The sequence below is a fragment of the Haliotis asinina genome, chromosome 7 (assembly GCF_037392515.1).
Source record: "Haliotis asinina isolate JCU_RB_2024 chromosome 7, JCU_Hal_asi_v2, whole genome shotgun sequence".
In the NCBI taxonomy this organism is placed as follows: Eukaryota; Metazoa; Mollusca; class Gastropoda; order Lepetellida; family Haliotidae; genus Haliotis; species Haliotis asinina.
The window spans coordinates 54,090,189-54,104,188 of record NC_090286.1 but is presented as its reverse complement, the minus strand read 5'-3'; the positions used below and the strand labels follow the sequence as shown (position 1 = coordinate 54,104,188).

Here is a 14,000-nt window from a genome sequence, read left to right as displayed (position 1 = left end):
CCTAAATACATAGAACTGAAAGCATTTCGTGATTTCCACACCTCTTATCTCTTGGCACTGCCATGATGAATTTATTCCACCTATCGGCTGGAGTCAGGGATATAAAAGATAAACCATATCAAATTCAGAAATTCAGAATTCACAATCTGTCGTGGTGAAGGGCAAGAGTTATGAATTCGATGTTCCCATTATGAATTTCCTCTTCCTCAAAAGGATATGCCATGGTGCGTCAAATTTAGAAATGTCCTGTATTTTGAACATGTTGAAAGTTCTAATGAGACTTTCAGTACTGTTATCGTGCTCACACAACTTCAGAGTAAAAATAGTATGACTTTTTGAAATCATGGAAGAAGGTGCATGCTCGCTTGGCACTCAAACCAGTTAAAACGCAAACACAACAGACGGAATTATGTCTGACATGAAGGGAAAAGTTGACAATTAGAAATTTGCAGTCATAGTAACAGATGAGGTGTTCTAAGAGTCTCTTTGTCCCCAGTTCAGGTGAGTAAATCGGGGGAAGCGAAATAGCTAGATGTTGGTTATTGAATGATGTCAGGTCATTGGTGAAACCAGAACACTACTGTAAATCTGACGAGACCTGAACACTGGCGTAAAACTGACAACAAACAAATATAACATGACTCTTCCTGGTTGAGAGAAGATAATACTGGTGTTTAATTGGAGCAGAAAGATTTGGTTATGAACGCCGACAGTGGCCAACAGATTGCAGAGTTTGGAATGGCCGCAATGTCGTGGACTGGGTTGTATGGTGAATTGACTCTCTTGTCCTGAAAAAAATTCACAAAATTACAGAAACAATTAAACATCATGGATAGCGGCTTAAATGTGTTTACTAATCCAATTCGTAATGACGATTTAAATTCAAATATTTACTACTGCTTGATGTTATGACTGGTATATTATTGCTATAAGTTGTTCACTGGTCACGAAGGGGCTTTCGGGCTCAAGGAACATAAACAAATATCGCGGGTACATCAATCCATGGGTCCCGGGGGAGCAGTGAACAACGTATTTATCTTACAGAACTTCTCAATGTTAGTTTTGAACTTTTGAAGCTTGGGTATCAGATTGTACACATCAGTCAGCCTGTGTGAATCAAACCATTCGAATCTTGCAGGCATTGTCTTTGTGAAGACTAAATTTGAACGTTTTGACGGAATTTATCTTTTCGTAGCCATCGATTTTGCAGACGACAAAAGCAAAACAGATTTAGAGTCATGTCCCTTCCATCGATTTGCATTCGCAAAATATTGGTAATTTCCGTGCATCATCTTGTTACCGAATGAGTTGCCACTGGCAGCTGGGTATGTTGAAATGTACTTCAGTGGGGTACATTGAAAATAATAGAAGGGCACTCAGCCAATCAGTAAACGACATTTATGTGTGATGTAAGATAAATGTCTTTGTCACACACTCACCTTGCATATGATCGTTCGTGTAGTTTCATCCACGATAGCGACAACCCTGTTTAAACAAACCACCATATCTACAAACATGTTTCTATTTATCATATAACACGACACTGTTAAATTAATGAATGAAATACTTGGTTTCGCTGACCCGAACATATCATTGACCTAAACACACGGACCGAATCAGATAGTTATATGATACTATCAGCTATTTATGATATGAAAGTATGGCATGAAAGTGCCTTAGATCAAGCATCTGTAGTTGGTTCCAATGACCTTTCCCAAATTCTATAAAAATCAAATGTTTTGCATCTCAAATCAATGACATTCTGATACAAATCATTATATGAAGTACGATCTCCCGAATGAGATCCTGATATTATTCTCTACTGGACATCGTGATTGAGATTCATTACAAAAGTGCTTATATGATTATTCGAATGTAAATCAATATATATTAACGTACAATTCACTTTTTGAGAGTCTGTTTTTATTAACTGTGTAACGTTGTGGTATGCTTCAGTTTAAGGAAACTTAGGCTCAGTATTATTCGCTACAGTGCTATGCTGAATCTAACAAACCCTAGTTGGAGGTCGCGTCAGCTAACCTTTTGAATTGACCAGTCAGAACATTACCAAATCCAGTCTGGTTCCCTGGGTCTTTTGCGCCTGCGCTAACGCTCCGCTGAGTGTTAAAAAGTTAACGTTCGAACATACACCGTTTGGACGTTTACCTCGAAAACTCGAACGATTCCGAATACTATTTTCGGCACGATCGCTTCCGAGTATTACACAACGGCGAGTAAACAGTCGCTGAAAATAGCGTTTTGTCAATTCCAGGATGTTATCTTGCGGAATAGCAACAATGTCATCAGAAGCCCTTATGAGTATATACTGCAGGCCAAATATCTGTGTTTTATGTGGATTTTTGTCTGTTGAGATATCAGTGTCAGCGACCAGGGAAGACAAACTCCAAAATACCGTTTTGCAAGTTCCGCTGAACCATACACAGTAGCCGTTGTCTTATTGGTTAAATCCGTTCGGCCGTCTCGCTTTTGATTGGACGGTAATACATAGTTTAAAGGTTAGCTGACGCGACCTTCTACTGCGGTTTTAGACTCAGTATAGCAGTGTAACGAATAATACTGAGACTAAATTTACTTAGACCGTGACATGGTTCGTTGTAAACTAGATGCCAAAAGAAAGTACCCCATGCCAAAAATTTGTACAGGAAAAAATAACCATTTGCATTGAATGAATCTGTATCTGAATGGGAGGGATGGACCGCTTCCATGGTATTTATAATGTTTTACACAAATAAGCAATGCATACTAATTAAATGTACAGAGGAATGATTCACAGTTTCGATATCTAGTTCAGTGTACACTCCAGGATGTTCGTGTGGTAAGGTTGTAGTGTGTCCTCCTCGAGTGTAAATGCATGCATAAAACATGTCTCGCTGACGTCATGAGAAGTCTGATGACGTCATTGGTAATGATCTACTATGCCCGTGTTAGGGTAGGCTCCAAGTCTCTAACGTGTGATGGGGTTGGGATCCTGTCGTCATGCCGTTGTTGTGATAAGGGTGAATCTACTCTCATATCTGAAGAAGACTACCCGTGGCCAGTCACGCAGCTGCAAACATTGCCCAACGTAGCCTGTTTTTGAGATGTTCAGGTGTAAACGTCGGTCCACGGTAAGGTCGACAGACCGAATTCCTGCAGTAGGTAGTCGTCTGGACACAGTCTGTGCACTGATAACACGATATAGTGCAGCTGATGATGTTTCCACCACCGTCAGGAACCGGTTCCTTAGATGTACCGACCGCAGATAACGGCCATCTGTAGGTGTCGTGGCGTTTGGTCTGCCATTTCTCGGTATAGCCAAGTTTGTGCCTGTCTTTTGAAAATGTTCCATTAATCTGTTGATGGTTTTACAGCGGCATCCAAACGCCCTTGCAACGTGAGACTGATCATGTCTATTGCTCTTTCTCTCTGTTCTCTCTTTCTCGGCTTTGCCTGGGCATTTTAAACGTGTTTTCCTGTCATCCAAGCTCAGCGGGATTGCATCTCACAATGATTTGGTTTCGAAATGGTGAATTTTCTGAATGTGGAATTGGAAAAGCATGCATTTCTGTCTTACTCACAAATTGCTGAAAAATGGGGATAGATGTCCTAGCAATATGTGGCGGATGGTTGCTGATACTTTACAGCAAGTAGTACCAGGTCAAGATGATGTCATGCAGTCAACAGTGGTGTAACTGGGTTATTGCTAGTTATAGCATAAAGCGACACTGACCATCACTCAGTTGTACCAACCTGTGTATCGTATCTGAATGTGTACGAGGGTACGAGTGTACAAGAGAACACCACTTCTGTGTAACCTGGCAGTTGGAACAGAGTGAATACCTCCGACTGGATCACACCAGAGACTTTGTTCATTATTCCGAAGCCGATGTCCTCCCTCAGAGAACATCTGGAGGAGGTAATCAAAACAGAAATAGCTGTAAACTGAACACACGGAGCGCCATCTTCGCTACACTCTGTCGCGCAGCACAGTTTTCACATTTATAATAACAGTCGACATATATGAGAAAGAGAACAAAATCTTCAGGTCTCAAAGTGAGTGAGTGAGTGAATTTAGTTTTACGCCGCTTTTTAGCAATATTCCAGCAATAACACGGCAGGGGACACCAGTAAATGGGCTTCACACATTGTACCCATGTGGGGAATCGAACCAGGGACTTCGGCGTGACGAACGAACGCTTCAGCTCTCAAAGACGCATATGAGATAGAGAAACACAAAGTATTCAGCTTTCAAAGACGCATGTAAGATAGAGAAGCACAAAATATTCAACTCTCAAAGATGTATATGAGATAGAGAAGCACTAAGTATTCACTTCTCAAAGACATATATGAGATAGAGAACCACAAAGTATTCAGCTCTCAAAGACATATATGAGCTCGAGATAGAGAAGCACAAAGTATTCAGCTCCAAAGGGTGAGGGGTGAGTTTGCCGCACTTGGCAATATTCCAGCTGTATGGCGGCGGTCTGTAAATAATCGAGTCTGGACCATACAATCAAGTGACCGACAACATGAGCATCGATCTGCGCAATTGGGAACCGATGACATGTGTCAACCAAGTCAGTGAGCCTGATCGCTCGATCCCGTTAGTCGCCTCCAGCTCTTGCGACAATATTCGCTTATTATGGCAAGCATGGGTTGCTGAAGGCCTATTCTACCCCGGGACCTTCACGGAACCCAAAGAGTGAGTGAGTGAGTTTAGTTTTACGTCGCACTTAGCACTATTCCAGCTATATGGCGACGGTCTGTAAATAATCGAGTCTGGACCAGACAATCCAGTGATCAACAACATGAGCATCGATCTGCGCAATGGGGAACCGATGACATGTGTCAACCAAGTCAGCTAGTCTGACCACCCGATCCCGTTAGTCGCCTCTTACGACAAGCATAGTCACCTTTCATGGCAAGCATGGGTTGCTGAAGGCCTATTCTACCCCGGGACCTTCACGGGTCGGGAACCCAAAGACGTATATGAGGTATGAATGCACAAAATCATCAGCTCTCAAAGACAGTGGTCAAACGCCTTCTCTTTCTGTCGGGAATCTTACAGATAGTGCTTGGGACCTTTATTAAACATAATGCACGATTAATGTTGTTGACTTTGTAACAACTGTATCAGAGAAAACAGATTCCTTACACATTTAAGCAATTTAAGTAACATAGATTGACAAATAGTTGAAAACCACGAATATACATGGGATAAAACTTCTTGTTGTTTTTCTTTTGTTGTTATTCTTTGAAAACTAGGTGGTTAAAAGGGAATACAAGTCACATATTCCCTTACAAAAATCACAACAGTGCTGATATGCATTACATCGTGTGAAAATTATCCATGCCAAGTTTATCTGTTCCATTCTGAAGTGAGCAAAAACAAATATGTTTCTTTTTCCCACCTGATTCCAACACAAGACAATGCATTGTCTGTACATGGCCTAAATAATGTTCAGCAGGGCCCACTTTCTACCTACCCTGAGTCGTCAGTCAGTTGTATAGTAAACTTTCCATCTGGAGACCCAGCTTGACAGTTCCAGGGGTAAAACAACGGATTGACGACGTCATTCCCTGAAACAGGAAGATGAACAAAGTCATCGAAAGAAGAATGCATAAGCGTGTTTTCCACATCTTCCGAACCTGCCCTGTCTTTGGAAACATCTGTTTCAGTTTGTACCTCCAAACCAGGGTACATACCATGTTGATGCAGAAAACATGTGTTCTTCAGTTAGTGTATAATTTCATGCGCTAAAATTAATTGCTGTCAAAAGGTTATATTTGCAAAGTACAAAGCATCAAAATGGTGTGGGAATTTTACATTGTAAAAATTTGTTCAGATGAGGTTCAGACAGTCTAGCTAAGCTAAAACTGTTATTAGTTTTCCTAAAAGTATTATCGTGATTGTAAAAAAAAGGATGACTCCCCTTGATTGTTAGTATTGCTCCTCAAAGCGCTTGGCTTGTCACTGCCTTCTTGTTGTAGCTAAAATGTGGTAGTGGGCATGGACACAAATGTGAGTAGAATTGTTTGTTATTATAATTTCAATGCATAATATGGAGATAATGTTTGAAGGTTTTGTTAACTGAACATGTTGTTGATATACTTTGTAATTGGTAATTTTGAAGAAATTTATTTAGAATTTTCATGCTTTGGTGTTAGGAATCATTTACTTACTAATAGCAAGTCTCTATTTTTGTTTTGTAGTTTTCTGAACCTCACCAAGCCAAAGGAAAGAAATAATGAACTTGAATATAGGAAAAGAATAAACGTTTGGTGCGAGTTGAGGATTTTGATGTCTTGCATCCACATACCACATCCACGTTGCAACTAGTTACGTGGCGAAGGTCTACTGGCAGAAACACAGGCCATCTTGCCATGAGGCTACATTAACAGTCATCATCAGTATGTTTAATTGACTACCTTCTCCCGGCGACTTTAATAGGAAATGAGTAAACTCGGGAACCCGGGAGGTGGATCGCCTTTAGCCTGACAATAACAACATGATTCTTTAAAGCAAACCTTCGGGAAGCTTGGCCACCAGTCTGACCGGAACACCAAGGCTGACATTTGTGAGCGGTTCCAGAGTTTCGGGATCTGCTAGGTAAGTCCGAACTTTGACCCTAGTCTTGGTGGCGGACGTTAAGGACCGTACTTGGACACTGAAAAACCAAAGAACAGTGCTACGTTCCAACACATTAGTACAGCATTCCCGAAACACACATACTTGAATTTATTATAATATATTATTATATCCCGTTGAATTTGGGTGAATGGATTAAGTATTTCATTCAACCTTTGGAGTAGCGAATGTCCATCTCGTATTCGGCACTTTATAAGAAGCATTTTAGCCACTGACATACTTAGGTTCATAACGAACCAAAAAGTGGAAGATAACTATATTTTGGATTACATTTTCTCTCGGCACAGGAGGGTTACACAAAAAACATACTCCTCCACCCCTACACTGCCTGTGTCATCGTATGCAGCATCAGCTTGCGACAGATCGCACTGGACTTGTAGGTCCTCATCTTCAAAAGATACTACGTCCTTCTTCTTCTGAAGCCTGAAGGTCCATTTCATCACTCCCTTACTAATCTGTGTTATATGAGCGAAACAAAACAGAGAAGAACAAGTACAACAGATATTGTAAGATTCTGAAGTTGCCATATATCCTATGGTTTCTCATTACTCGGCCAACAATTATACTTGCAAGCGGCCAATAGAAATATTTCATGAGCTTTACATCCGATTTCTGGATATCAGTATTTACTCGAACAATAAAGTTAGAATTTGTCATATCATTTTAAAAGTGATCACTATTAGCAGAGGCAGCTCAATGTAGAAAAAAGTAAACGGGACATTGTTCGGCAGTTCCCTTAGGTGAAACATAAAGCATACACCAACATTATGAACCGTTTTGGACTGGGGGCTTGATGCATCTGATAAATCGATATGCTGTTCTTATCTCTACTACTGGTATACAACATACTTAGCTTCCATTGCATGTCCTCTGTGCTAAAACGAACACTTATAGTATGACCAGACATTATGGAGAATCTCAGGAATACATGTTTAGCTGGATTTCTAGTATAAACATCCTTGACCAGCTATTAAGTGCTTGGTTTCATTCAGGAGAGACTCCGTTAATCTTTTTTCATTGGTTTGTGAAGAGGTATCCTCTTTGTTTACTTGCTAGCTGACAACATTTTCAGTTATCTTCAGTATGGATGATTTAGAGAAGAGGAAATTGGTTTTAGAGCATTATAATAAGGACATCAGATCAGCTAAAGCTAAAGTAGAACAGGTATCCATTTGTTTGTCGTGTTTTGAAAAACAAATGCAAATGGATATGGCATTGAACACTAGGGAGGTGCAGGTAGGCCCAGAAAATTGACTATCTGTGACGGGGGACGGCTTGGTATTCCTGGTTCTAAAACGAAGGAGTTTAGAAATCTTTAGGCTGGATATCATTGCTAGAGGAACTGTGGCTGTCTGTAAGGAGACAATTCGAACTGAGCTGCATGCAGTGGTTTGGCAGAAAAGTATAGGAATTCCCTCACCGATCATGAAACCTGAACCAGAGGAGCGAAGGTTGAAGTGGTGCTTACAGCATAGACATTTTAACTGGAACAATGTGATTTTCTCAGGTGACAGTTCTGTAAGACTGTTTCCTAATACACACTGAAAAAACATTTATCATCGCCGAAAGTGCATTCCAAAATGTAACGTGTGGGGTGGCATATCTGTGTTAGGGGCAACGCCCCTCTGTCTGGTATTTGAAGATAATATGAGCAGTGTTCCCACGTGTTCTATGGAATTCTTTTGAGTTTCCAGCAGGGCAACGCATGTATCACGACTTTCTAACCTCTTTGGCCAGTAGTATGCTCAGGCATTGAAATCTGCATTGCTGCCCACGGTGACTTGACAAAATACTAACTGTTCACCTTTTGTTTAATCTATTGTTATGTTCTGCTAATATTCACATTTAATACTTGAGTAATGAGTGAAAAAGAAAAACAATCAATATTTAAGTTCTAAATTATTTCTGGTCATACTATACAATCAGCAGGACTGGGATATGACATTCATTCTTACCGTTTCTGTGGGACAATCCGATTCCCAAGCTCCAGAGGTGTTTTGAATCTGAACTTTTAAACGCGGTTCCCCATTGGGCCAGACAATTCTTTTCTTGTCACACTTTGCGCTGATTACCCCGTCGGCGTTCACGGCTCCGATATTCGAGAAACGAACGCCTTTCGTGTCGAAGGAAACAACCAGAGAGTAGCCTTGTCTTTTTTTCATGCAGTAGAAGGACGCTGCAATCATGTGATGTGAACATATTGTGTATACTCCCCGTCTATAGGGCATAAACATGCTTTAAAGCACAATATCATATAAGCCTGTTTCTGAGGACTTTGACTGAGTGACTGAAGTGGATTTGATGTCGCTGTGGACAGTGTTCACGTTCTACCATGGCTAGTGCGCGTCAAGAATACCTCAAGGTAACTCACGTCTCAGAATATAGAGCGTGGTGGGGTAATCAAGTGGTTAAAGCGTTCGCTTGTCACGCCATATACTCGGGTTCGATGAGTCACATGTGTGCAGTGTGTGAAGCCCATTTACGGCGTCCTACGCAGTGATATTGCTGGAATATTGCCAAAAGCTCGTGAAATGACTAAGAGAGTCAGCTATTTCGCGTTATTTTGTGTAACAACTATCAAAATACTTCAGTCAGGGGTTTGTATGGTGTCCTATGATTGCCATCGCGTGACGTGCAAAAAAAGAACGACGTCGATGTCGACGTAGTCTTTTGTATGCGACGTCATTCTTTTTTTACGCGCCACCCGATTGCAATTATAGGACACCATAGGAGTGGATCATTCTCTAGATTAATAATTATGAAAAATATGTTCACAGTTTAATAGCTGCTCCTATGCTATGGTTTAATCGTATGCATGCACCCTACCCGTTGCTATATGATTATCACTACACTACCGAGTAATTTACACGATGACATCTTGATATATGTACTTGCTAATAACTGTAGATAAGGACAGACTAAGGAGTTGACGGTGAACAAAAATCCTATGAAACATGTGTGACTGAATAGAAGAAAATGCATTCTTACCTGTAGGTTTTTCTATTCCTAGAAAATAAAAGTAATCCAAATATAACATCCCTATGCCAATCTTATGCACAGACATTTATTAGCTGATGAACTGAGAGTCCGTTACGTTTTGGTGTTGGCCTCATGTGCCCGATCCATCCAACCATCCATCCATCCATCTCTCCCTCTCCCTCTCTCTCTCACACACACGCACTGGACGCTTGAGTATTGAATCTCACCACGAAACTTAAACATAACGTAAGGCAAAAGTTCCGTGAATGATCAGCTATGACTTTAACCGTTAAATGGTGTCGAAGATGTAATACAAAGTTGAACTGCTTCCGAATAATTTACACTTGTGGGCACTTGCTACTCACTTCTGTCACATTTGTCACCAGCCCATCCCAATTCACATCCATAAAGACAAGCGTGAGTTCTGTTGCAGGTAAAGCCCCGGTAGCAGTGACACTGACGGTCACAGTCGTCTCCAGTCCAGCCTGGTTCACAGTCTGAAATATACAGCATCATTGCATTACGTGTAGGTTTCGCAGCTGAAACATTAAGGTTAAGCTGAAATCTGAAAATAAACGAATCGAACCAGCTACACTGGAACTACAGATTGAGCGGATGTACAACTTCAAAGAAGATACAAAGCAAGCATGAAATCAATAAAAACAGTGATGGTTTCATTTATCCAACTCCGGGCCACATGTAGACTAAGGTACTTGAAGTAGAGGGTTTGTAGACTCAACGTCAGACCCTGAGGTCCAGGTACAGATGTAGCGAATGGCGTTGACGTTGCCATGACGTGGCGTTGACGTTGCCATCTTTGCTGATACGGCTCCATATTTAATAAATGTTGACTTCAAAATTATTGTTTAAAGCCTGGTAGTGTAGGGGTCGGAAGTGTAGGTTCAGATAACAAACGGAAACAAACTATATCAGTCTGTACAGACGTTTGTGTATATTTGGCACGACTAGTCCCAGAGCCCAAAAGTTATAACCATTCCCACATAGCCCAGTGTGTTTGTTTATACAACAGAGTAGTTACAGCCAGTTTTGGGCTAGGCGGGCATGATCCGTATTCAACCAAATGTAATTTGTTGTATTATTTTGTGTTTCTCGGACTACGTTCTTTGACTAATGTAGTGTCTCTTGTACAGTGTATCTCATCGTGGTCACGTAACGTTATGAACTTATAAGCACTTCTATAATGAATTGTAAACATACTGCAATAATTGCTTGTACACATGCTGTGATGATTGATTGTAAACATACTGCAATAATTGCTTGTACACATGCTGTGATGATTGATTGTAAACATACTGCAATAATTGCTTGTACACATGCTGTGATGATTGATTGTAAACATACTGCAATAATTGCTTGTACACATGCTGTGATGATTGATTGTAAACATACTGCAATAATTGCTTGTACACATGCTGTGATGATTGATTGTAAACATACTGCAATAATTGCTTGTACACATGCTGTGATGATTGATTGTAAACATACTGCAATAATTGCTTGTACACATGCTGTGATGATTGATTGTAAACATACTGCAATAATTGCTTGTACACATGCTGTGATGATTGATTGTAAACATACTGCAATAATTGCTTGTACACATGCTGTGATGATTGATTGTAAACATTTCTACTGATCGTGTACTTATCACATTTTATAGTTTCACGAAGCACTCAGTAATATTCCAGGTATGTGGCGGCGGTCTGTAAACAACCAGACAATCCAGTGATTAACAGCATGACCATCGATCTGCGCAACTTGGAATCGATGACATATCTCAACCAAATCAGGGACCCTGATCACGCGATCGCCTCTAACGCCAATATTCTAACCCAGACTTTCTTCGGTCTGTATAGGTAAGAGCAATAATACATCGGAACACACAGACGTAAAGTCCTCACCGGCAGTTTTACTACATACATAAGTAGTGTCGTCCCAGCAATAGGAAGGCACCCAAATACCATCAAAACCGCGGATCTTTGTGCACTTTTTCATGTATCCTCGATCAGAACGCCCCCAGTTAGCGTACTGGGTCTGCAACTAAAATAAAAAATGACAGTGATATTACATATTACAGCCGGTTGACCTGCATTTTGGTTCATGAACATGCCACTGAGAATGTTAGAACTGGTTTTCAGAACCCATGTTTACCACTAGAACTTGTTCATCACATTGCTGAAAAAGAAACAGCCAAAACTGCGGTGTTAGACAATAATCTACCAGAGCACAGCAGAGTAAAGACGGTAATGTTTATTTTACATCATGATCGCGTAGTGTAGATATGTTTAACGGAAGATTTCAATACACGTAGTCATTAATGCCGGTGTAGCTGTTCATCCCGCTGTCGGCACAACGCCGAACATGTTGTGACATGTTTATCAATGTATTCAGCGTCTCCAGCATACTGCCAATGTACAGTAGGATTTACTAAAATCAAACTAATACATTGTTTAGATTACTTTAGTGATTAACTTTATTTCTAACCTTATAATTCTCGTTCCACTGAGTTCGCCCGTATCTCCGATGTAAACCAATCCATGCGTACCTGTGGCCGTGGACAAGCTCTAGAAAATAGACACATGATCAAAAGGAAACTGTAACTATAAGGAACATAAGGAACACGTATTTGGAAAACGTCAAAGTTTTTACTGTTTTTACTACTTGAGGATAAGTTCGTGTTGGATTGATGTACAACGAGACGAGTAGTATGGAGGACATGGCTGCATTGCTTCACGTAAAGGTCATGAGGACATGTTTGTACCACACGGGAGAGGCTTTATAGTAAACGCATATGTCAAACGACCAAAGATTTCAGGTTTTCTCAATCCCACCATCAATCATGATATTTTAAATGTTTCGAAGTACACTATTTGGTTTCAAATTACTAAAAAAACACCTCCATCTTAAGCAACTAGCGCATCGGCCTGACCGCTGCATATTCATACAAAATGTTCCTCTTCCGGTATCGTCAGGAGACATTCTGAAATTAGGGAGGTTGCTGCCAACAGACACCATAGCAATATGTGCAAGCGAAACTTGTGCAGACAGTGCAGTTCAAGCTGACAACATGGAGGATTTCCTGCGCCTCAATCACGGACTGTGAAATTATTCTGTCGTTGTTCAGGTGAAATGTGTGACATAAACATATATGTTTTTTGCGGCATAGAAAATGGGCCTAATGATGTTGCTCTATCACCTATCTGACTAACTAACATCTTCCATTTCAAATAGAATTCTAGAATATTGCTCAGTTCATTACAGTGAGATCATTTAAAGCATACGACTTTATGAAAAGACTTATATTCTGTAAAACAAAGAGGATGTAACCTGTAAGTTTATTACTGTCTCGCCAGCTTCTAGAATGTAGATGGAACCACGAAATAGCGAGGTCATGATCGGTAGTAGTACTTTCTTTCTTTATATCAAACAAACATCCTATAATTAGCAGTATTCCCACGTCACATCGCTTCAATCATTATCATCAACAGTGTAACAGTAGTAGAGTGAGTAATGGTGCCAGTGTGGCAGACAGGTAGGATGTGCTTCCAATATGGAGTCATGATACCGGCAGGAATTATGCTTCTACTTTAGATCATGTTTAATGGTGTTACATTCAGATGATACATAACTAAACCTTAAAAACACAACCCTTAAGTCCGTCCTGTTAGCTGAGTTACGTAATTAACGAGTTTGTAGAATCTATGTGTTTGGCCATCATTACGTCAACTCGCCATGTCATAACTCAGTTCAATATACCTTCAACGACATCGTTCTCTTCTTGGCTTTCAATCACGGCAAGTGTAGCAGAAAAACGTCGTTTACATCTTCCAGACGCAGTATCTCGGTCAACATTTTCATTAAGAAACGTGTAGCACTTCTTATTCACACCTGTCCAGTCCTCAGGACATTCTGGTAAAAGTAACACAGCCTTCAGTGATATTGTACCACAAGGTGTCTGTACTCGTAAATATACGGTCTCTAAGCCACGTTCAGACATTCAACCGTTTCCAAACATGCATAAGAAACATTTTACAACCTTTTTCAACAAGATTAGTTCAAATTGTGTCAATGGATTATCAGGGGTTTAGTTCACTTTTCGGTCATCAAATATCTAAAAGAATAAAAGAAATTATCTCTGCTTTATTTCTCCAGTATTCTGGCAAAGTACATAAGTCCAGTTAAAACTGACTGGCATATAATACCTAATTCATACCTTGACGTCTTCCAGAATGTACAGCGTTGGTTAATAAGGCGAACCAAGTGATGAGAGTAAGCAACTTCATTTCTATCCAAATCTCCAAACAGTGTGCTAAAACTAACGTGAATCGTTGGCTGGTCACAGATTCAGAGC

General features: G+C 40.4%; 1 protein-coding gene across 1 annotated transcript; it reads right to left on the bottom strand.

Annotated features, from left to right (window-relative positions):
- Positions 1-648: 648 nt before the first annotated feature.
- LOC137291376 (uncharacterized) lies at positions 649-14,000 on the bottom strand. The gene is made up of 13 exons (XM_067822695.1): positions 13,863-14,000; positions 13,406-13,558; positions 12,134-12,213; positions 11,551-11,689; positions 9,994-10,125; positions 9,638-9,655; positions 8,605-8,825; positions 6,959-7,104; positions 6,529-6,668; positions 5,487-5,580; positions 3,751-3,907; positions 1,440-1,485; positions 649-788 (listed from the first exon to the last, which is right to left on the bottom strand). Exons 1-12 carry the CDS (start codon positions 13,930-13,932, stop codon positions 1,465-1,467), a joined length of 1,371 nt encoding a protein of 456 aa, XP_067678796.1. The 5' UTR covers positions 13,933-14,000; the 3' UTR covers positions 649-788; positions 1,440-1,464.